The 22,722-nt window shown below is 39.1% G+C and overlaps 1 protein-coding gene across 1 annotated transcript in view; it reads right to left on the bottom strand.

Annotated features, from left to right (window-relative positions):
* The window catches only part of LOC131232458 (tryptophan synthase alpha chain-like), a 39,945-nt gene extending 18,526 nt beyond the window's left edge, over window positions 1-21,419 (bottom strand). Inside the window, exons 1-5 of the mRNA XM_058228694.1 lie at window positions 21,150-21,419; window positions 7,174-7,320; window positions 7,031-7,096; window positions 2,827-2,935; window positions 1,123-1,199 (exon numbers count right to left, since the gene is read on the bottom strand). Coding sequence (XP_058084677.1) covers window positions 1,123-1,199; window positions 2,827-2,935; window positions 7,031-7,096; window positions 7,174-7,320; window positions 21,150-21,332 — 582 coding nt within the window. The 5' untranslated portion in view covers window positions 21,333-21,419. The remainder of the gene's footprint in view (window positions 1-1,122; window positions 1,200-2,826; window positions 2,936-7,030; window positions 7,097-7,173; window positions 7,321-21,149) is intronic.
* Window positions 21,420-22,722: the final 1,303 nt, after the last annotated feature.

The raw sequence follows: 22,722 nt of genomic DNA, 5'->3' as shown, positions 1-22,722 counted from the left end.
TCGTTTGAAAAAAAAAAGTGCAATCCTACACAATAGTGCACTCAAACATGGTCTAAAATATTTATTCTTCATTTTAGCAATGAATATGTACAACTATCTTAATAAGCCAAGGATCATTATCATCATATAAGCCTTACCCCAACTAATTGGGGTCGGCCACATGAATCATTTTCCACCATGGCAGTCATATCTTCAGTTGTCCTTACCAATGTTTTAAATATCGTTATCGCGTAATGTATTACACTCTTGGGATACGGATACATATCGGTTATCGCATGGGATATATCGGTTGTATTGCTTAATGTATCGTTGTTGTTGGGAAACATGGGAACATTGGAAAATGATCGAATTTTTCATGTAAACTTCCAAGGATTGTTGAAAAAGACATCAATACACAGAAATCAAAATATTACAACAACAACAAAAAAAAAAAAAAAAGAGTGCACATAATAGGGGTTTCCTTTGTATGGGGTCCTAATACATGCACTGTCCAACTGAACTGATGCAAGTATATTTAAATTCTATTAATATAATTTATAAACGTAGGAAGACATTTATGGAAACACAAGCAATACATTCAAAAAACAAAAGAAGAATCAGTAGATAAGGTTACATACATGTCTAATTTTGTGTTTGGATACAAAGATTGCAACTGATTTGCGAGAAATTGAGAAATTTTCATTTTCCCCAATTTTCTGCAACTTGCCCCATCTCCCCTAAATCTCGAAATCGAAGCTCCAAATCCATGATTTTTCATGGAAAACATGAAGAATCATATATTTGTAACCATTTAACACTAATTTAACGTGATTTATAGCAAAAAAATGGATCAAAAATCGAAAATGCTCATCGGATCAAATAGGTGGGATATATCGACACTACCTGTGCATTTCATATCGCACATATGGGATACAAGATATATCGTAGGATATATTAGCTGATATCGTCGATATTTAAAACAATGGTCCTTACTACTTCCACCCATGTCCTTTTGGGCCTTCCCCTTGCCCTTTTAGAGCCAAGGGTCAATATTCAAATTCCTCAGTTTAATCGCAATAGAAAAAGAGTACAAACACAAGCAAAGAGTGCAGATGTGTGAGGGGACAAAGGAGGGGGACCTACTAATTCAATATTATTTTTAACGGCCTCCTTTCTCAGAATTTCAGTCTCCTCCAAAGGAACATCTGGCACCACTAGACCTGCAAACCGCCAACTGTCAGGAACTAATTCATATGTTTGTAAATTGGCTTTGCTTGAGAAATCTTCTAACCGATGAATTCCGATTAAGACAGTTTCAATTATCAATTAAGATAATGAATTATCAATCTTTGCTGCTCACAAAAGCAATATCGACACCTATAAAATTGGGAGAATAAAAGAAAACAAAAGGAGGCCAGTAACATAGCACGTCAAGTTAAACTGATGGAGCTATGCCTGCATAAAAGTTTCTTAAAAAGACATTTTCAAGCCCCCAACAAACCCTCTCCACATACATTCATATGCAACAGTGTGTGGATCTAGCAAATGTGTGGGGCATCTGAGAGGTGCAAAAGGTGGCCCTCACCATGAAGATGGATATACGCTAAAATCATGATGGTCCACTAATCAAGCAGACCACTTGTATGAATTTGGGCACTTTTCTCTTTTCATGTATGGGCATCCGCCAGCCGAGTGCGTGGTTTTTGCATATCAAAAGCATTTCACAGTAGGGGCCACCACATGCATCGGGCATATGTGCCTGCACACTTTGGAGGTTGGCAAGTCTATTGCATGTAATGGTGCATGCGTGTGGAGAGGGGTGCCAGTGGGGCTAGCAAACTATCTTAAAGAACAATAGCGTCTAATAGGCAATCCAGGGCATCCAAATATAAAGCCCCACTTTAGATGGTGGATACCTTGAAAAACAGACCAATTGGTTGATTTTAATTATCTGTATGGGAACTGAATGCGGACATCTCACCATTTCCTTTTTAGCTGCTCCATTAATAGACACCAAGTGGATGATTATGATCACTAGGGCAATTTTAAGGATATTCTCCATCCACAATGAGCCCATGATTTGTACAGTCTGGATTGACATGCATGAATCCTCTACACAGTGGACAAGACACCATTAAGAAACAGTCAAGAACACCGATCCACTTAAGGTAACTGATAGGCAGGTTATTTAGCCAACTTAATGCCAGAGAACAGCCACGACCCACAGGAGCCATTTTCTATCACGCAATCCCAAGATTTTTATTTTTTACCAAGTCATATAAAGCCACAGATACCATCAGACTTCTCACAGCAGTCACAAGGCTTGCTATGCCCAAGCCAGCCTTTGACCACAATACTTTTCATCCCAATCAGTGACATTCATCGTAAAGCAGTAAACATCTGTCAATCCATAATTTACCAAAAGCCATATAGAAGGGTAATGCAAGGTGCAGTCACATGTTTGGGAAAAAGCAACCCAATCGCACTGATTGGTCTGCCTAAGCATGGGCAGAATCATTATAGACAATAATAGCCCTAGTTGCTTTTGCTCAGGGCTGGTGGAAGCACTGCTTAGCTGGACCCATTAGCACATGCTTGGGTTGTTTTTCCCACACACGCAAGTCGCATCAAAGTAACCACCTCCCACACACGATCAAATCAAAGTAACCACCTAAGGCCATGAAATCCCTGATTTACTAGAAAAATCAGATGCTAGTGGACAGGATGCTGTATCTGTTGAATTTCAATGCAATAAGTGCAACCAAAATGACAAATAAACCCAACAGCGTCCATATTAAAATCTTAAAAGATACAGGAGTAATTAACTCAGTTAAAGTTCTACATTACCATGTATTCCGACGTCTCTTATGGTAGCCATGAAATTCTCAACACCACGCTTAAGTATTGGGTTGTAATATGAAAATAATGCAATTGGGCTGGATAATTGAGGGACCACCTGCAATGGAAGCCTGAGCTCAGAAATTTAATGTGCAAATTTCTAATTCCAAGAACCATGTATACAACAAATAAACAGTAAAACAGAAAACCATGTCTGATATTAACTTCTTCTTTTTCTTCTTTTTCTTTTTCTTTTTTTTTTTGAGAATTGACAAAATTTTATTCAGAAGGCTCAAGAACGAGCAAAGAACACAACACCCAGAAAGAAACAAATCACGCCCAACATTCTAGCAAAGAGGAGGTTAACTACAATGAAAAGGATGTAACTGTACCAGTGTTGCCTCACAATCAAGGTTTGAAGTACCATCAAAAACTGGTGTATATCTTTTCTTGCTCACAGTACTAGTGAGTCACGACAATAACCTCCCAATTTACTTATTAAAAGCCCATATTTGAGGGAGAAAAGTATTTACAAATGCTTATTAATATGTTTTACTGCATTTTGTGGGGCTTCGGAACTGTTTTACTGGAACTTAGGCATACATCCAGGTATGGACGATACAATACCCAATCCACCCATTTTAACCCCTCAACCATCATATTTGGTGTAAAGAAATCTATGGAAATGGTAAGCTTAACCAAAAGAGTTAAGATCACCTTAACTAGTTGTTGGTTTAGTTTTAACATGCAGTCCGTCTCCTTGTCAGTGTTCCAAATATCAGTGATATTATCAATAATATTGGGAATATTATCGGTGTCGCTAAGTTAGTGATACCGAAACTACTAGCAGTTAAATCTCCAAAAAATATTGGCAATATTTGCGGTATTTATCAATATCAATTATATTTTGAGAAGAATCCTTATAAAAGTTCCCTGATATTGGCGATACCATACCAAGGAAGCATTTGTAAATAGGTGAAAATTGGTGAAAATTGACAGAAATTTTCCAAAAATCCAAAAAATCTCCATTTTGGGGGGATTTGGAAAAAAAAAAATGTTCGTTACATGATTTTGATCACTCTTGGTTTTTATTGAATCAAAGTTTGGATTTGAAGAGAAATCTCAACTCAAAATGAAGACGGGGCCGCAACTCAAAAGGAGTCAAAAAATCCAAAGGAACTTCTTTTTTTTTTCCAAATGATAACATGGATTGCAATGAAATCCATGTCCATGCATGATTCCATGCATTGGCATGGATTTGTAGTGAAAAAATTAGCATTAAGTGAAAATTTGGGGAAATTGGTCAAATCGTATTTTTTTCATTTTTATATTAGAAAATATGTGTTTTCCTCTGTTAATTAATGTGGAAATTTTATATATTAAAAAGTGTTGGCCAATCTATTGATTGGCTACAAATTTTATATATTGATTTTTTCAACAACACATGGATAGGCCCTTATAAAATGGAAACTTATTATCTAGTTGTTTTTTGCAATATTGTATTTCTTACATGTGTAAGCACGTATCTTTTAACATCTCCTGAACTTTCATTGCAAAATCTACCTTTTCCCCAATGTTTCCATCAGATGACGATATTTTTCGAAGTATCGGCAACACTAATACATGCTTCTGTATCCCCGGTCATTGATACATGTAACAATACCAATACTCTGAACGCAGTCCCTTGTGACAATGTGTCACGTGTGTAGGACATCTAAGCCAAGGGAAAGTCGGGCCTCACCACGAAGATCACCTGGAGCAAAACTCAGGATAGTCCACTCATCAGATGAGCAAACTTGTATGAAAATAGTGGATCTTTTAAATTAGACCTGCCGATATTCCGATTCAGCATACACATGTGGCCCGCCTAATGCATGGATCAGCCTGTTTTTATACTGGGTGATCTTCATGATGGGTCAACCTATTGCAAGGTTGGGTTGTCACATACACGCGATGCATTGGCAAATGAGATGGGTTTTAAATGTTAAGGTAAACTATAGCCAATGGTAGATTATCATTACTTCTAAAATACATCATACAAATGACCTAAAATGGAAGTGTCAAAATTATTAATTCCCTATCTATATAAAATTATTTGCTAAGCAACACAAGAAAGGAAAGTAATTAAAAGACAATTCATGCATGAGAGAATCACTTCTTACAGGTCCTGTGCAACTGGGAAATGTATTAATAGAATCTCAACATACGGATTGTATGTAACAAATGAACCAACACACTTTCCTATTAGACTTAATAGTAATACTTCCTAGAACTTGTTGCAAAAATTGGCAATTTGGCAGCCTCTAGCAAATCTTTAAGATGAAACATGTAGTCCCAACCGAATAAAACTATTAGCTAAGTAAATTCATATTTATTGAAAGTAGATATCTTGATTCACCTTGTATCAAGCTTTGCGAGTTTTTGCCAGACTAGGTGAGGATTTGGGGCAACTCACGATCAAAAGTTTGGTTCATCATTCATGACATCTTTCTAAAAATGAATGGACATTTTAATGATTGCAAAGCTAAGTATGTATATTTAAAGGAAAATGGATAGTGCCCTTCTAGAAATAAATCGTTGCAAATTCCCCTTTCGGTGCAGCAGGCAGCAGCATGATTGTGTTAGCATGTGAGCAGTGTTAAAAATCATGTATCGGTGGTATCCCTACTATTTTGTTCAGCCAGCTCCGAGCATGACCCTTCACGTGTGAGGGTGTTTGGTGCTTAGCAGTTTGCCTGCAACTGCCCCTTCACGATGCTACTTTGCTGCTTGCCTTTGGAGTGTGTAATTGGAGGGATGAGGGTCATTACTGGGTAGGATCATGCCAGCATGCAACTGGAGTCAATCTGAGCCTCTACCACAGCTGATCAAAGACCTGGGTAAAAGAGGAAGGTCTATGTCTAGTAGGCACTTGATGGTAAAACTTTTGCCAACCTACCATTTTAAAACCAGCCCCAATTTTCTAGGAGAAGGACCAAGGCAATGATGACAACAAATGAGAGTGCCCTTCTAGATATGATTGATCAATGAAGGGAGCACTAAAGCACTTTATGTTACATCATGGGAAGAGAATTCCATTACCATATTGCTTCTCAAATGGCGAGTTGTGAGCCTTTAACATGACCACTTCCAGAAGCATGGTAAAAGAGGAAGGTTGAATTGTGGTGGGCAGATGATCATAAAACTTTTGTTAACCCATCAGTTAAAAGCCGACCCCAAATTACAGGGAAAAGGTTAAGATGATGATGACAATGACTGCGCTTCTATCACTTCGAGTTTTAAGGGGGCCAAAATGGATTTGGCCTGCAGGGAAAAGAGTGAGAACTTCACCAATCCCTCTACTGGGAGAAAGAAGGATAATCTTGTGGAATCCCAGGCCGCGAGAAGAAAATAAGCCTGTTAATGATTACATAACCTTATCATCATCATCTCTAAGCCTTATCCCAACTAATTGGGGTCGGCTACATGAATCCGAGTTCCACGGCCATTCCACTCGTTACTTTCTTTTTTTTTTTCGAAAGATCCGCTGCCATTCCACTCTATCAAGGACCATATCCTCAGTTAAACCATAGGTCATCGAATCTTTTCTTATTACCTCGGCACACATAATCTTTATTCTGCTTTGAACAGAAGACTATTAATTTTCAAATCTAAATGTATTTAGTTCATTCATATTTTAACTCGTTGATCTTGGTTAAATGATGCAACGTTGATTCTTTGGTTCACATGTTATTCATTTTGAGTGTCTAATTTTCTTTCTTTTGTTTTTTCCCCCCAGACATACATGCAAGGAATCCTAAATACCAATAAAGCATTATTTGTCTAGTTTACATTTTAATCTTGAAAGAATTGTTACATGATCTTTCAATTAGGAAAGGCCCCTTTTTAATCCATCTCTAATGCTAAAAAAAAACTCCATCTTCAATAATGATGATACTCTATCATGTACTGTTTCAACTTCATTCCAATATCACTTAATATGCTTTTAGTACTATTTTTCCTTTTTCTTCTTTTTTTTCTCTTTTTGCCCATGTCAAAATTTACCAACTAGCTTGATTCATCGAGCAAACTCACCCAAGTCACCAATTTTTACATCCTAACATTGACCAATAGTGTGAGTATGTGCAATTGTGGATCTATAAACTCAAAGAGAGTGACGTGTGTGCATGTATAAACAACTTTGTACATAGAGCACTGATCTAGATGATTTTACCTCCTTCAACATGGAAATAATGGCATTGAAGTTGGTTCCTTTTGCTAGAGCACGTGTAGCTGCAGCCTATAAATTATTCAAAATCAATTACAACACTGGAAAATGAATTGAAACATAGAAAGAAAATAGTGATGCAGACAAACCTGGATAACTGGGCCATCTGCCAGAGGATCAGAGTAGGGAACACCCAATTCAATTATGTCTGAGCCACAAGAATCAAGAACTTTTAGTGCTTCTGCTGTTGTTGATAGATCAGGATCACCAGCAGTAATATAAGGTATCAAAGCCACCTATTCGTAGGAGACATGCTCGCTATAAGATCTTTTATGTAGGATCAAACAAATTAGTTCCAAATAACAGCAATATTATCGATAAAATTGTTGATATTATTGATAACACCGGGTCAGCTATGCCAAAACCCCAAGTAATATAGAAAATTCCAAATATCCATAATAATTTCAATATTATCAACGATATTTGGCGATGCCAATGATATTTTGGTCCGTGGAAAATGCTGAAAATTCATGAGAAAATTGGGGGAAATCCTTTTTAAAAAAAATAATAATAAATCATTGTCTTGTCCCTTACGTGATTTTAACCACTCCTTTTGGTTTTTGTTGAATCACAGCTTGGGTTTGTGGGAGAAATCTCAACTCAAACGGAGACCACTAAAACTCAAAGGAGACAAATTCCATAGAAATTTCAATTTTCTTTCAAATGTTAGCATGGATTGCAATATATATCATGATTCTTACGCATTGACATGGATATGGGATGAATAAATCAGCATTTGAGTGGCTACATGGGGGAAATTTGAGAAAATCCTAATTTCCTCCATCTTTACCCCTCAAATTGAGAACGAATGTTTTATTACTTACATTGTATGGTATTTGAATGATATGAACTCATTTTGGATATAGTTGTGCAGCTTTTTTCCTGACAGCACATGTTTTAGGCTCCTATGACATTGATTATAATTAACTTGCATATGCACATGGTTTAATTCATCGATTGTAATCCACCTCCGTAATAGACTATTAGATAGCAGTTGATTGTAATCAACCTATGTAATAGTCTATTACGTTGCGCCTGTGGGAGTTTTATGCTCTCATTGCCACCCCCCAGCCTGGATAAAGGAGAGTTGTGTCAGGTTGGCAGTCAGCGTCAAACACTTACGCCAAACCTTCCAACATGAATCCAAACAATATGACATTCCAAACTCATCCTAGGGCGTTCTCTATAACCGATACATTGCATCAGAATCCGGGTGCAGTGAGAAATGGGCAAGGGCTGGCTAGGGCGTCTCCCGAAAGCATCGCACCGCAACAATGCCCAGTTGTTGTGAGAAGTAGGCAAGGGTTCCCACACCATTCTGTACGTGTTGTGGTAAACAAGCTAGTCCAGGAGAATAGGATTCGTCTTGCCACATGGAATATAGTAAGGCTGACAAGTAAGAGTGTGGAGTTAGTAGATACGATGATCCTAAGGAGAGTTAACATAGCTTATGTTCAGGAGACCAAGTGGAGAGGGGCCAAAAATAGAGAAATTGATAGATATAAGCTTTGTTATATAGAAAAGGAAAACAATATAAATGATAGTAGGGATAATGGTAGATAAAGATCTAAAGGATAAAGTTGTAGATGTTAAGAGAATAAGTGATCTGATTTTACTCATAAAATTTGTGTTAGAAAAGGAGATAATCAATGTTATTAGTGCATATGCAGGTAAGCTTAGAGGATAGAATCAAGAGAAAATTCTAATTGGATATGGATGGACTGATGCAAGAAATTCCAAACAGAGAGGATATTTGTAGGAGACTAAAATGGTCACATAGGAACAGAAAAAGTAGAGGTGAGAGAGTACCTGGAGGATACGGTTTTGGGAGAAGAAATGAGATGGGGGATTCTATCCTTAATTTGCTATGGCATAAAATCTAACTCTATCAAACACATACTTTAAGAAGAGAGATGAACATTTAATAACTTTTCAAATGTGGATCATATACAAGCCAAATAGATTTCTTTCTACTTAGGAAACCAAAAAGATCAATATGTAAGGACCGTAAGGTGATGCCTAGAGAGTTTGACCGTGCAACTTAGGTTAATGGTTATGGATGTTTATGTAAAGAGATGGAAGAAATTGAATAAAATTAATGAGTGTCCTAAAACTAGGTGGTAAAATTTAAAAGGATAGAAAATAATGTTATTCAAAAATAAATTAATGAAAGAAGGGAAGTGGAATGTGGAGGGAGAAGTAAGCATTATGCCGAATGTGATGGCTAACTGCATTAGGAAAGTGGCAAAAGATATTTTAGAAGTACCTGGAGGGAAAAGCCAATCATATATGGAAACTTGGTAGTGGAATGACGATGTACAAAAAGCTATTAACGAGAAACATGCATTTTCAAAGCCTAGCAAGAGACTAGAAATAATGAAAATCATGAACAATATCGAAATGGCAAAAAGATTGGGAAGAAGTAGAAAGTGAGGCTAAGCTTAAGGCTTATGATGATCTTTACACTAGATTGGGGATGAGAATGTGAGAAGGGTAACGACCTAGATCATGTTAGATGCATTAAAAGCAATGACCAAAGGGTACTAGTCAAGGAAAAGGCGATTGACAAAAGGTGGAGAAGCTATTTTCTGAACTTGTTAAATGGCATTCACTCTGAGAGCATAGAGATAGAAGAAACCATAAATTTCAATTACGTCAAAGTCTATGGATACTTTCGTAGGATTAGGACATTTAAAGTGAAAGAAGCTTTGACAAAGATAAAAACAGGAAAGGCCCATGGACCAGATGGTATACCAATAGAGGTTTGGAAGTTTATGGGAGATACTAGGTTACTTTGTGTTGTAATTCTGAGCCACAAAAAACCCAGATCAACGCTAGATATTAGAAATTTGAATCTAATACCACTTGTCAATCCTGCGCTTTGCGAAAGCACATTCAACAAAGATAAAACAACCAATCAAGCAATCACAAACACACGACTTTACGTTGAAAACCCTTGCAAGAAAAAACCACGGCACAGAGACAGAGATCTCCACTATAATCGAAACCTTAGAGTTACACCACTCACCTTCTCCAATTACAAAAGCAACCCAATCTCCCCTTGCAATGCACACCCCTATGAAAAACCCTAGCCCTTGAGAAAAGTTCATTCTCAAGTCCTTACAAGTGTAAAAAACCCTCTCACACTGTAAAACCCTTGCCCTATGAGAGAAAATACCCATCTCTATACAAGCCATAATCAAATCAAGACTTACATGCCCCGATATTCGCAAAACCGCGAAACAAAGTCGGCGTCTGTTGATCAGACCGACAGACACCTTTGGTCGAACCGACTCAGACCGACAAAATCTTGTTCTACTCTTGAGAAATCCTATACTCTGTCGGTCGGACCGACAGAGCCCTGCTTCACCTCCCAAACTGTGATAACGCCGAAATATTGCATATTTATCCCCCATTTTGCATTGCTTTTATCATATACATCGAGTTAATTAGTCATAATTAAGTGTGTTTCATATGCAAGGAGAGATTTGAAGTCCAAGACCAAATCTAAGTTAAAGGTTAGGATTTAAAGCCCAAAGATAATCAAGAGTGGAGTGATTAAAGACTTAAGAGCTCAATGGATCAAGATCAAGCATATTCGAGTATGTAGACCAAAGGAGTTTAACTAGAAGTCGAAAGATGCTTGAAAACAAGTGAAGAAATCAAGGAAAATGAGTCCTGAAATTTCGAGATCAGAAAGACAAAGTTATGAAACTGTAAGATCAGATTGACAAATCCTATGGATCGATCGACAGAGCCATCGATCGATCGACAATCAGGGTCCGATCGATCGAAACTCCCCTGATTTATTCAGATTGCTTGCTGGACAAATTTCACCAACACTGATCAATCAATAGATCCATCGATTGATCGACAATTAACAAATTGTTGAATTCTAGTTGCTGGAAGTTATTAGGATCCATCGATCGATTGATCGATCAACGGTGGTGGTGACTGCGTAAGTTTGCAATTTTTCAAAGGCGGTGCGAAAGTGTAGAAATCTAATCTACTTAAAGGGTTGTTTCAGATGTTCCTAAGCATCTTCTAGGGTTTGGGGAGAGAGAGAAAGCTCAGGTGGAGCACCGACAACGCCCTTCCGCCTCAATTTGCTTCAGGGTTCTAGTAGATTTTCTATTTTTCTTTTGTTCTAAAGTTAGCTATGACTAGCTAGTCTCTTAGGTAAGGCCATGGGGTGAAGCTTTCTAGTTTATTGCAATGTTTTAGTTTATTGATTCATACTTCTGGGATTTCCTAATGATAGTTAATTGAAATAGATTTGGATTTTACTTCAAAGTTTTTGTGTTGTTTCATCTTAGATTCATTATCAACTCTGGTTACATCAGATGCTTGGAAGTGCAATAACAATGCTTGATTAGAGAAGGAATCAATCTGTAAAATTCTTTGATCTATTGTATACTCCGGGCACAATAGATGCTTTGAATTCGGATGCAGGACACATGATTTAATGCTAGCATACAACGTGGAGATTATGAAAGAGTCCATAAAGTAATTCGATTAACAAAAGATGTTAACCTACCAATTAATTAAAAGTAAACAATAGGAAATAAAATCTGATTTAACCAAAATCACATGCCCGCATGTCAAGAAATCACATAAATCAATTAAAACTAGGATCGATGGAAGGATAGAACTTCCAATTTAACATAGGCTTGTTCCATACTAAAGGAGATGACTAGTAGGTTTTATGATTAGGGTTAAGAAGGGAAAAATCTGAAATTAGGAAAATTAGGGTTCATAGGAATTACGGATTTTGGAATTAGTGTTTTTAGAAATTGGAAAAAATAAAAAATTGAAGATCTAGGGTTTAGAAGGTTGTAATGGAAGGGACACGAGGAAGACAAGAGAAGAAGATAATACCTTCAAAGGAGAGAGGAAGGATGTAAGACGAAGAATACTTTTTGAAGAAGAGGAAGAGGAAGGATGTACCTTGGAATCCACCACCAAACAAGCTTCTACCCTAACACAATTTAATTGGAAGGGAGGGTTTTTTTTAATAAAAAAAACCCTAGAAAATAATGAGGAAAATTCATTCACACAAGAGAGGTCCACTCTTCTTTTTTTCTTCTCAATAACACCACTAGGGTTGTAACCTCACCCACCCTGTGCTTTTATAATTAAAAATTCGGAATTAAAATCCAGCATAATTACAACTATGCCAATCACTTAAATAAAGTGACCCATCATCCAAAATAAGAAAACTAAAACATATATTATCAATTTCAACCATCAAATAACTTCTAAAAATAACAAATAACATAAAGAAAGCAAGATCAGAGACCAAGGGGCCATAATCTAAAAGATTTGGTGGCCCGATAGCCTGATCGACAAGATCCAACGGTCGAATCGACACGAAATAGAAATCTTGTGACTAAAATGATCTCCTAAGCAGCCCACATGAATCATCCCAAGGTGGGGTCTTCCTGATGCACGTCCAATGCATGTGGCGTCTTCAAAATGGCCCAGCGGGCCCCATCTGGAACTCGTATCCCATCTATAAAAAAAGTTGTGCTGATGCAGGTGATCATCTCTATCTCTGATACATCTGAGTAGGTCCTCTGATGTCCCCATCAAATTCCCTGCAATTAATGTTTGAGTGCTTAATGAGATAATCATTCAATTCATATCATACATTGTTGGATGTTGAGCTTGGTTTAACTGTTTGATCTTTCGATTAGAACGAATTGGAATTCAGTTCTAGTAGAATTATAGAAGATGAATCGATAAATTAGACATTATGATTACTAAAAGTGAATCCTGGATCCTTAGTCGTTTTTATTTGTTTTTACCCTATCTCAATTCATTAGATTAAAAACCCAAACAAATCATTTACCTTTAATGATGCAGGACAATTAACCACTTGCTCTAAAAGCTCAAACTGTTAAAGTGTAGCGAATTAACCCTTTTATCTCATAGCCCAAGCCCCACATCGCATGGGTTAGGACCTCGGCCGAACCCCCTTCGTGGGCCCCAAATCACATGGGCCGCCCACCCCGAGTGTGTCCCCGCATCCCACGGGCTACCCCACTCGAGCCTGGTGTGAAATGCGCATTAATCACCCCCGGTGAGGAGTCTCGAACACGAGACCTCCTCCGTGGGCCGCACCCACCCCGAGTGTGCCCCTGTATCCCACAAGCGACCCCACTCGAGCTCGGTGTGAAAATGCCCCTACATTATTTAAACTAATTCTAGTTGTGTTTCACACTCCCTGTGGTTCGACCCTGGTCTCACCGAGAATATATTACTTCGCAGCCCTGCACTTGGGGTTGTGCAATCCCTGGGTTGTATTAGACTGCGCAAAATCCAAGGCATCTGCACAACAATCTCCACCTTGACTTGCATTCTGCCAAGTCACCCTAAAGATCTCCCGTGCTAGCCTCCACCTTGAGCGTAGACCGCTCCCTGCATCCTACACCTAGAATGCAGCTCCATCCTCACCCCATGTGCAAGGGTGACCAATCTCATCAATGACTGGTGAGATTGATCAAGCCCAAGCAATGCTTGAATTTGTTTATGGTCACCGGCTTCGTCAACATGTCCACAGCATTATCGTCCATGTGAATCTTCTGAAATTGAATCTTTCTTGAAGTAATGAGTTCCCATATCTTATGGAACCTCACATCAATGTGCTTGGTTCTCGCATGATACACTTGATTCAACGCTAGATGGATAGTGTTCCAACTATCGCAATGTAACCGAATCACCTCCTACTTCAACTCGAGTTCTCCAATCAGACCCTTCCACCATAATGCCTCCTTTAACATCTTTGTCGCAACCATATATTCTGCCTCTGTTATAGACAATGCTATCATAGACTGTAACGTAGATATCCACTATATCGGTCTACCTACTAATGTGAAAACATATCTCGTAGTGAACCTCATGTTGTCCATATCTCCTGCATAATCACATCCATGTAGCTTACAACTCCGCCTAAAGCTCCATGTCCCCCGAACATCATCCCAGTGTCGACTGTGCCCCTGAGATACCTGAGAATCCACTTAACTACATTTTAATGTTCTTTTCCCGGATTCGCCATATATCTGTTGACCACACTAACTGTTTGTAAGATATGAGACCTCATGCAAACCATCGCATACATGAGACTCCCACCGCACTCCCGTACGAACCTCGTGGCATGTATAAAACCTCCTCTTTTGTGCTTGGACATGACTTGGCTAACAACTTAAAGTGACATGCTAGAGGCGTGCAAACCGGCTTAGCACTTTCCATGTATAACCTCTCTAGCATCTTCTGCACATATCCCCTCTAAGACAGCCACAGCTTCCCAAACTCTGTCTTTGTGAATCTCCATGCATAGGATCTTTTTCACAGCGCTCAAATCCTTCATGTCAAATTCCTTACTTAACAAAGATTTAAGCAAGAGTATCTACTTCTTGTCATTCGCAGTAATCAGCATATCATCAACATATAGCATTAACAGGATGTAGGAACCATCCTCAAGAACCCTTTAACATACACGGCAATCGTACTCACATCTGATATAGCCAATCTCCACCATGTAAGAATCAAATTGCTTGTACCACTGCCTTGGAGACTGTTTCAGCCCATACAATGACTTCTTCAGCCTACACATGTGATCTTCCTTACCAAGCTCTTTGAATCCTTCTAAGTATTCTATGAAAATAACTTCCTACAAGTTCTTATGAAAGAATATCGTCTTCACATCAAGCTGCTCCAATTCCAAATTGGATTCCACTACCATAGCCAGTAGCACCCTGATTGACGTATGTTTCACGACCGGAGAGAAAACTTCATTATAATATATTCATTCCCTCTACGAGTACCATTTTTCTACAAGTCATGCCTTAAACTTTTCGCCCTCTATTTCTATTAGTGCTTGCTTCTTTCTGAACACCCAATTGCACCCTATAGGGTATAGCCCTCTAACCTTTTAGAAGTTCCACCAAATCCCATGTCGGATTCCTGTGTAGAGATTTCATCTCCTCCGTCATGGCCAACATCCACTTGTCTCCATCCTCTATAGCCTCTTGAAAGGTGAGGGGATCTCCACTCCCTGTGAACAATGCGAAAGAAACTATGTCCTCAAACCCATATCGAACCAGGGCTCCAATGATTCATCTCTCCCTATCTTGGGTACATTTTCTCGGGTGATGACTGTTTTGGTCAGTTTCTTGCTCTTGCTGAATTTCACCTTTAATAACCAGCTCAACTGGCTCCACCTGCACTGACAATCTCTCTGCCTCACCATGTGATTCCGACTTCTCTGCAGCATCCTAATTGGCCTTCAACATAGATGCCTCATTCTCATTGAAGATGACATCTCTGCTAATGACCACCTTTTGAAAAAATGTATCACAAAGGTTGTAATCCTTAACACATTTCTCATACCCGATAAATATGTACTTTCTAGATTTGGGATCCAACTTCGTCCTGTGTCCACTCTACACGTGGATGTATACTGGACACCCAAAGATCCTTAACCCTGAGTAATCAACGTCCTTGCCTTTCCAGACTTCCTCTACAACTTTGAAGTCCAGCATTGTAGATGGTGACCGATTCGCAATAAAGCATGCCATGTTAACCGCTTCTGACTAGAATCTTTTAAGCAGTCTCGCATGCAACCACATACTTCTCGCCCTCTTCAATAGAGTTTTGTTCATCCAGTCTGTCACCCCGTTCTGTTGTGCGGTCCCTAGAGTTGAGAAGTGTTTTGTTCCTTGTAGAATTCCATGAATTCTGCCCCTATACTCTGTACCGTTATCTGACCTAAGATACTTAACATGTCTCCCAGTTTGCTTCTCTGCTTCTACCTTCCATTCCTTAAACTTAGCGAACACCTCAACTTGTGCTTTAAGAAGTAGACCCAAACCTTCCTCTAGTAATCGTCTATGAAACTCACTAAGTATCGTGCTCCTCCCTTAGACGATATTGTCACTAGCCCCTAGATATCGAAATGTATATAATAGAGCACCTCGATGCTAGTATGTGTCGCAATCTTGAACCTTACCCTACACTACTTACCACAGATGCAATGCTGGCAGAAATCTACCTTGCACGCTTTAACTCCCTTCAACATTTTCCATTTATGGAGTTTCATCATGCCCCTCTCACTCATATATGCCCTAGCTGCATATACCACAGATTATTGTCATATGTGTTGGATTCTACGAGTGAGGTAATAATAGCCTAACCTATAACCGTACTCTCAACCAACTTGCACAGATTTTTCTTTCATTAACACCATTGCACCTCTAGCGACCTTGATTACCCTGCTAGATGCAGTGAATGTGCACTCGTTCGTATCTAGAACGCCCAAGGATATCGAGTTCTTCCTCAAATTCGGGACATGCCAGACATCACCTATAGTCCGTACAGCTCCATTGAACAACCTTACCTTGATGGTCCCTATTTCAATAGCCTTGTATGCAGCGGCGTTCCCCATCAGAGCACTCCCTCCATCGTAGGACTTGTAGGTATTAAACCAAGTCCTATTCGAGCATATATGATACGAACATCTCGAATCAAGTATCCACATATCTGTAAGATGACTCGTACCTAAGGTAACCGAGAGGAGGTCTCCTTCTAAGCTCTCTTCCGCAGCGCTAGCTGATTCGCCCGTGTTCTTTTTATTCTTGCTTTTTAGGCCATCCTTCTGTTTCTAGCACTCTCTCTTGAATTGCCCTTTCACGCCATGGTAAAAGCATCTGTCCTTAGCCTTCAATTTTGATCTAGACTTCTTCTTCCTTACAGACCAAAATCGCTTCATGAATCTCCTATGTCCCTGACCCCTTTTCACAACTAACCCCTCTGCCTGAAAATCCCCATCGCTTGATTTCTTCCTCAACTCGTTAGACACGAGAGCTGCGGCGACTTCCTCCATTTTCAGAGTACTCTTCCCATACAATAGAATAGTAATGAGATGGTCATATAACAAGGGAAGCGATACTAGAAATAGTAACACTATCTTCATCCTTGATCATCTCTCCGAGCCTTAACAACTTGTTACATATCTTTGTAAACGAGTTCATATGCTCCAAAAGATGGGATTCTTCCTTCATCCGTAGCCCATAAAGTTGTTTCTTCACAAACAACTTGTGAGGGACTTCACCATGTATAAATCTTCTAGTTTCTTGCACATATCCAGGTTTAATTCCTCTTCCAGAACGTTGTACATGACTTCATCCGATAGACACAGATGGTGACGCCAATAGCCTTCTCCCCTACTTCGCTCCAGTCATCTTTCGACATCTTCTTCGGTTTAGTTTCCAACAACGCCTTGATCAACCCTTGTGAAATTAGAATATCTTTAAACTTTTGCTGCCACAAACTGAAATTGTTCTTCCCGTCGAATTTATGTATATCAAACTTCGACCCTGACATCTTTGTTGAATTCCCAAACGTCCTTAAAACCTGACACTCTGATACCATTGTTGTAATTATGAGCCACAACAAACTCATATCAACCCTGGATATTAGAAATCTCGATCTAATACCACTTGTCAATCCTGCGCTTTGCATAAGCACGTTCAACAAAGATAGAACAATCAAAATAGAAAACAACCAATCAAGCAATCACAAACACATGATTTTAGTGGAAAACCCTTGCAAGAAAAAACCACAGTACAAAGCGACAAAAATCTCCACTATAATCGAAACCTTAAGAGTTCACCTTCTACAATTACAGAAGCAACCCAATCTCCCCTTGCAATGCATGCCCTAGGAAAAACCCTAGCCCTTGAGAAAAATCCATTCCCAAGCCATTACAAGTACAGAAAACCCTCTCACCCTGCATAACCCTTGCCCCATGAGAAAAAACACTTGCCTCTATTCAAGCTTTAATCGAATCAGGACTTAAATACCCCAACTTTCGCAAAACCACGTAACAAAGTCAGCGTCCGTCGAACTGACTCAGACCAACAAAATCCTATTCTGCTCGTGAGAATTCTTGCACTCCATCAGTCGGAGCGACAGAGCCATGCTCCCAAACTACACAAATCCAAGGCATCCACACAACACTTTGGTTAACAAAGTTGTTTGACCATATTGTAAGATCAAAAAAAAAAAAGTCAAACGAATGGAGGAACAGTAGACCAACCACTGTGAATGAAGGAAAATGCTATACCGGGTTATGTGATCGTCGTGTACCACTCAAACTTAAAAGGAAAATTTTACAAGATGGCTATAAGACCAGACATGCTTTATGGGGTAGAATGTTGGGCCCCAATTAAGTAACAACACGTTCATAGGATGAGTATAACTAAAATGAGGATGTTGAGATGAATGAGTTGCAAGACAAGGATAGAATTAGAAAGAATGCATTCGAGGGAATTTAGGCGTGACACCAATAGGTAACAAGATAAAGGAAAGTAGACTTAAATCGTTTGGTCATGTGCAACGGGGACCAAGAAATGCACAACAGTTAGAAGTGAGCTGGTAGAAGTTGAAGGCTCTAAAAAGGGCAAGGGGAAGGCCCAAAAGGACATGGGTGAAGGTAGTAAGAAAATGACTTGATAACCTAACCCTTAACTAAAGTTATGGCCCTTGATAGAGTGAAATGGCGGAAAAGGATTCATGTAGCCGACCTCGGTTCAAATAAGGCTTAGATGATGATGAAGATGAAGTTGCCATGAAACCCCATACTCCTTTGCAGCTACATGAACATCTTACATATACCAACTTCATCAAATGAAGTAACCTTGACATAATTCTCATATAGTTTGCCTCCTAGTATGCATCATGGATCAGCTACTAGCTCCATAAGTTTGCTATCAAAATGGTCTAACTTCCATCTCCATCGAGGATCATCTACCTAGACTTAGACCATTCTTAGTAATTTTCACCATCAAACTTCACAGTGGTGAGATGTGCCTTAGTGATTCACAACCATAGGAACTAGAGTTCCCTTCGAGTTAAACACGGTATGCAAAAAACCCAGGAGCACAGTACTTGACAACATAGATTCTAAGATACCAAAAATCTAAGTAGAAGAAAGAAATAAGTAAAAAGGAAGAAGAAAACGAGAGAGAAGCAAAGGTATGATGTTTTGTTGGTAAAGTAGACTATCACTATACTATTAATAGAAGAAAGGAGTCCAATATGGAACCTTGCATGACCACATAAGAATACAATGGCAAAGAAAGAATATACAATTATTCTAGAATACTGCATATCTCTCTAGAAAAAACTACCCAATAATACCTAAAGCACGATACTTATCAAAGTGGAGCCACTACAAATCATTAAATATCATATTAATTAACAGTGGATACATAGAGAGAAATTAACCAGAAACCAAATTAAGAAACGGCATGGGCATCAATAGAAATCATTTCCACGTACAGGAACATAATGTGCAAGACAACAAGAACAACTTGCATACCACTGAGATACTTCTACCATCATTTTGTATTGTATGTCATGTTTTCTTAGATCAGAGACAAACACATGAACCATAGAACAACATCAAAATGACCAAATGATTAGATTGTTTGAATTCTCAAGCATGCATATTTACTAGCTTTCTCTTAAATTTTCTTTAACAAATCCATTGATTACATAATCATCATCATCATTATAGCCTTGTTCCAGCTACTTGGCAGATTTGTTATATATTGAACATGAATTTCAACTCTGTTAACCAAATGAGAAATCAAGCCCACATCTAATTTCACCCACTTTATTATTTATGTAGTGCAAACCATACAAGAATCAAATCACAACAACAGAATTTGAATTCTAGCAAGCAATTTCGAATCCAATCACAAAAGACAAACCCAAAATACAAAAATTAGAACCGACTAAGCCAAAATAATGGAAAACCAAGAAATGAACCAATGAGGGAAAAAGAGGTCCCAACACATTTCCACTTCGCTAACAAATAATGAGGGAAGTTAATAGTGTCCTGAAGCACAAAAGGCTGTACATGTACAGGTGAGAAGTAAAGCCAGTGGTCCAATGACACAAACCTAATGGATCCCATTATCGATAAGTGATGCCCTAAAGCTATCCCAGTTTAGATGATCCTAGGCTTCTGATCTTTCAGTTTGATGTGGGTTGTTTCTCTACTCCTTAGCCGTCCATTCATGGGCTACCAATTGAAGGGTAAGGATCTTCTGAATCTTGGGGAATTTTAGGACATCCCTATCTCCTATGGGACCCATCAGATCAGCGTTGGGATCACATCACGAGACCTCCCGCTCTAACACCACTTTGATGAAGGACAATTGACCACTTGCTCTAAAAGCTCAAACTGATAGAGAGTAGCAAATCAATCCCTTTATCTCATAGCCCAGGCCCCACATCGCATGGGTTAGGACCTCGACCGAACCCCCTCTTGGGCCCCACTTTACACGGGCCACCCACCCCGAGTGTGTCCCCGCATCCCACAGACTACCCAACTCGAGCCCAGTGCGAAAATGCCCCTGCATTAACATGTGTACAACGTGAACAGCAGATGAGTCACCGCCTGTTACACCACAAATGATGAATCAACACCCATATTCAATTTGAACCCAACAAGAAATCAAGCTACACAAAACCAAACAAACAACTGAATCTCAACAACCTAATGGATTCCCTGCAAGAAAACATCAAACTCAATCCACACAGTGGAAAACCCAAATTAATCATCCGAGAGAGAGAAAGAGAGAGAACGTGCAACTGAATCTCAAGAACCCGATTCTAATCCCAGAAATAAGACATGACATTCGATTAAAACAAGGCCAAAAGGAGAAAACATGAAATCTAAATCAAACCAATGCAACAGGGCTAAACACAGAAGCTGAACCTCAGTTCTCAAAAACCCATTTCAAATCTCCGTGAGAAAACATCAGATTCTATTAAAACAAAACCCAGAAAGTCGAAATTTCAAGAAAATGATTGAAAATGAGAATAAAAACAGCAAATGGCTCTAAATTCTCGACAGCCCAATTCAAATCTTGGCAATGAAACGTTGGAACACAGAGAAACAAAATACCCATAAATCCAAAACCACATAAAAACCATGAAAATGGAACAAAATGGGAACTACTAGAGAGAGAGTCGAAGAGACTGAAATGCTTACTTTCCCCTGCTTTTTCAGTCTGGAGAACGTTTCTGAGATTCCAACGGTCTGAGTAAGTTTGAAGGAAGCCATAGGATTAAGAGATTTGTAAGAGACGATGAATTTCGAGGTGTGAGAATGAATGAAACGGCCGTGAGATTTTCTCGATGGCAAAAGACAGGAGCTGTTCAAGTCAAGAGCCATTCAATATCCAGACGAAGAACAGAGAGCTTTCGGACGTCTCCTCCGTAGTGACCGTGAGGTTTAGGAAGGGTTTTATTGATCGGAAAAAGAGTTCGATACTCTTAAAGAGCGCTACAGATGATACGCCGTCCCTTAGAAATTGCATAGGTTGCATTCAAATAATTTAAAATAAGCTGTACAGATTTTGTCTCTTAGTTTAGATGGAACATGGATAAAAAATGTTACGCTTAGTTGGTGATCCAACCATCGGATCGGTAGACATTTATTGGACGGTTATAAATGAAAAATGTGCAATGCAAATCACCGCCACTGCCACTGCCACTGCCAGAGTATCAAGGAACTCCCCCACTCACTGTCAGTGGAATAACATGATACATTGTTAAATCTAAATTATGGCAGGTAGGCCCCACAGATTTATAATCCAGACCATTGATCTATTTATAAGTCTAATACATAAACGGCATGTGGGACCCATAGTTCAATCTATAGGCTGAAGATAAACGGCTGAGAAGAGAAATAAAACTATGGCCGACGTTCAATTTAAAGAGACCCTAATTTTGGTGGCTGGGATTATACAATCAGAAAATTTCTTCTATAGCTTTTTATTTGCGGTGAAAATTAACAGATCAATGGTCTGGATTACGAGATCACGTCCCCATTTGTCAGAATCGGAGACACGTGTATACTGCGGAAAGATGAAGTGCCACGTACGTATAATTTCTCTCACAGATTGCTATGCGAGTTTTGCACCATTTAAAAAATGGGAGAGACTATTCAAACGCACTCACGGCGTGGTTGTACGGCAATCCAACCCGTACAAATTGTGATCCAACGGTGGATAGAATATAAAGAAAATTTTCACTGAGAAAGATAATATTAACATCTGATTTTTCCAATTGAATTCGGGCCACTACAATTTTACTTCTAACCATGCATTCTATACCCATTAAGTGAAGATTAGAATTTTGATTGGTCGGTGTGGTTTTATTATATGATCCATCGAGAATGGGACCTACAATTTGGATGGTGTGGATCATCGTACATCAGCGCTACATGTGAGGTGGATGAGTCACCGCCAGCTTTAAATGGTGAAAAACCAAGATCGGACATTACCCGGATTAGCGGGACAGGCGAGAATGGACCTTCCGCCGGAAACGGATTTGCTACTCCCTGCCACTAGCCGGTGGCTGATGGTTGTGCTCTGTGGGCCCCACCATGATGTATTGTTTCATCCATGCCGTTCATCCATTTTTACAAATCATTTGGGCTTGATAAAAATGAGAGGGATACAAATCTCAGATGGACCACACTACAGGGAAACAATAGTGATTGGATATCCACCGTTAAAATCCTTCTAAGTCCCACTGTACTGTTTATTTGACATCCAATC

The sequence above is a fragment of the Magnolia sinica genome, chromosome 18, assembly GCF_029962835.1.
Source record: "Magnolia sinica isolate HGM2019 chromosome 18, MsV1, whole genome shotgun sequence".
Lineage (NCBI taxonomy): Eukaryota > Viridiplantae > Streptophyta > Magnoliopsida > Magnoliales > Magnoliaceae > Magnolia > Magnolia sinica.
The sequence above is the reverse complement of the archived record's forward strand: the minus strand, read 5'-3'. Positions and strand labels throughout refer to the sequence as shown.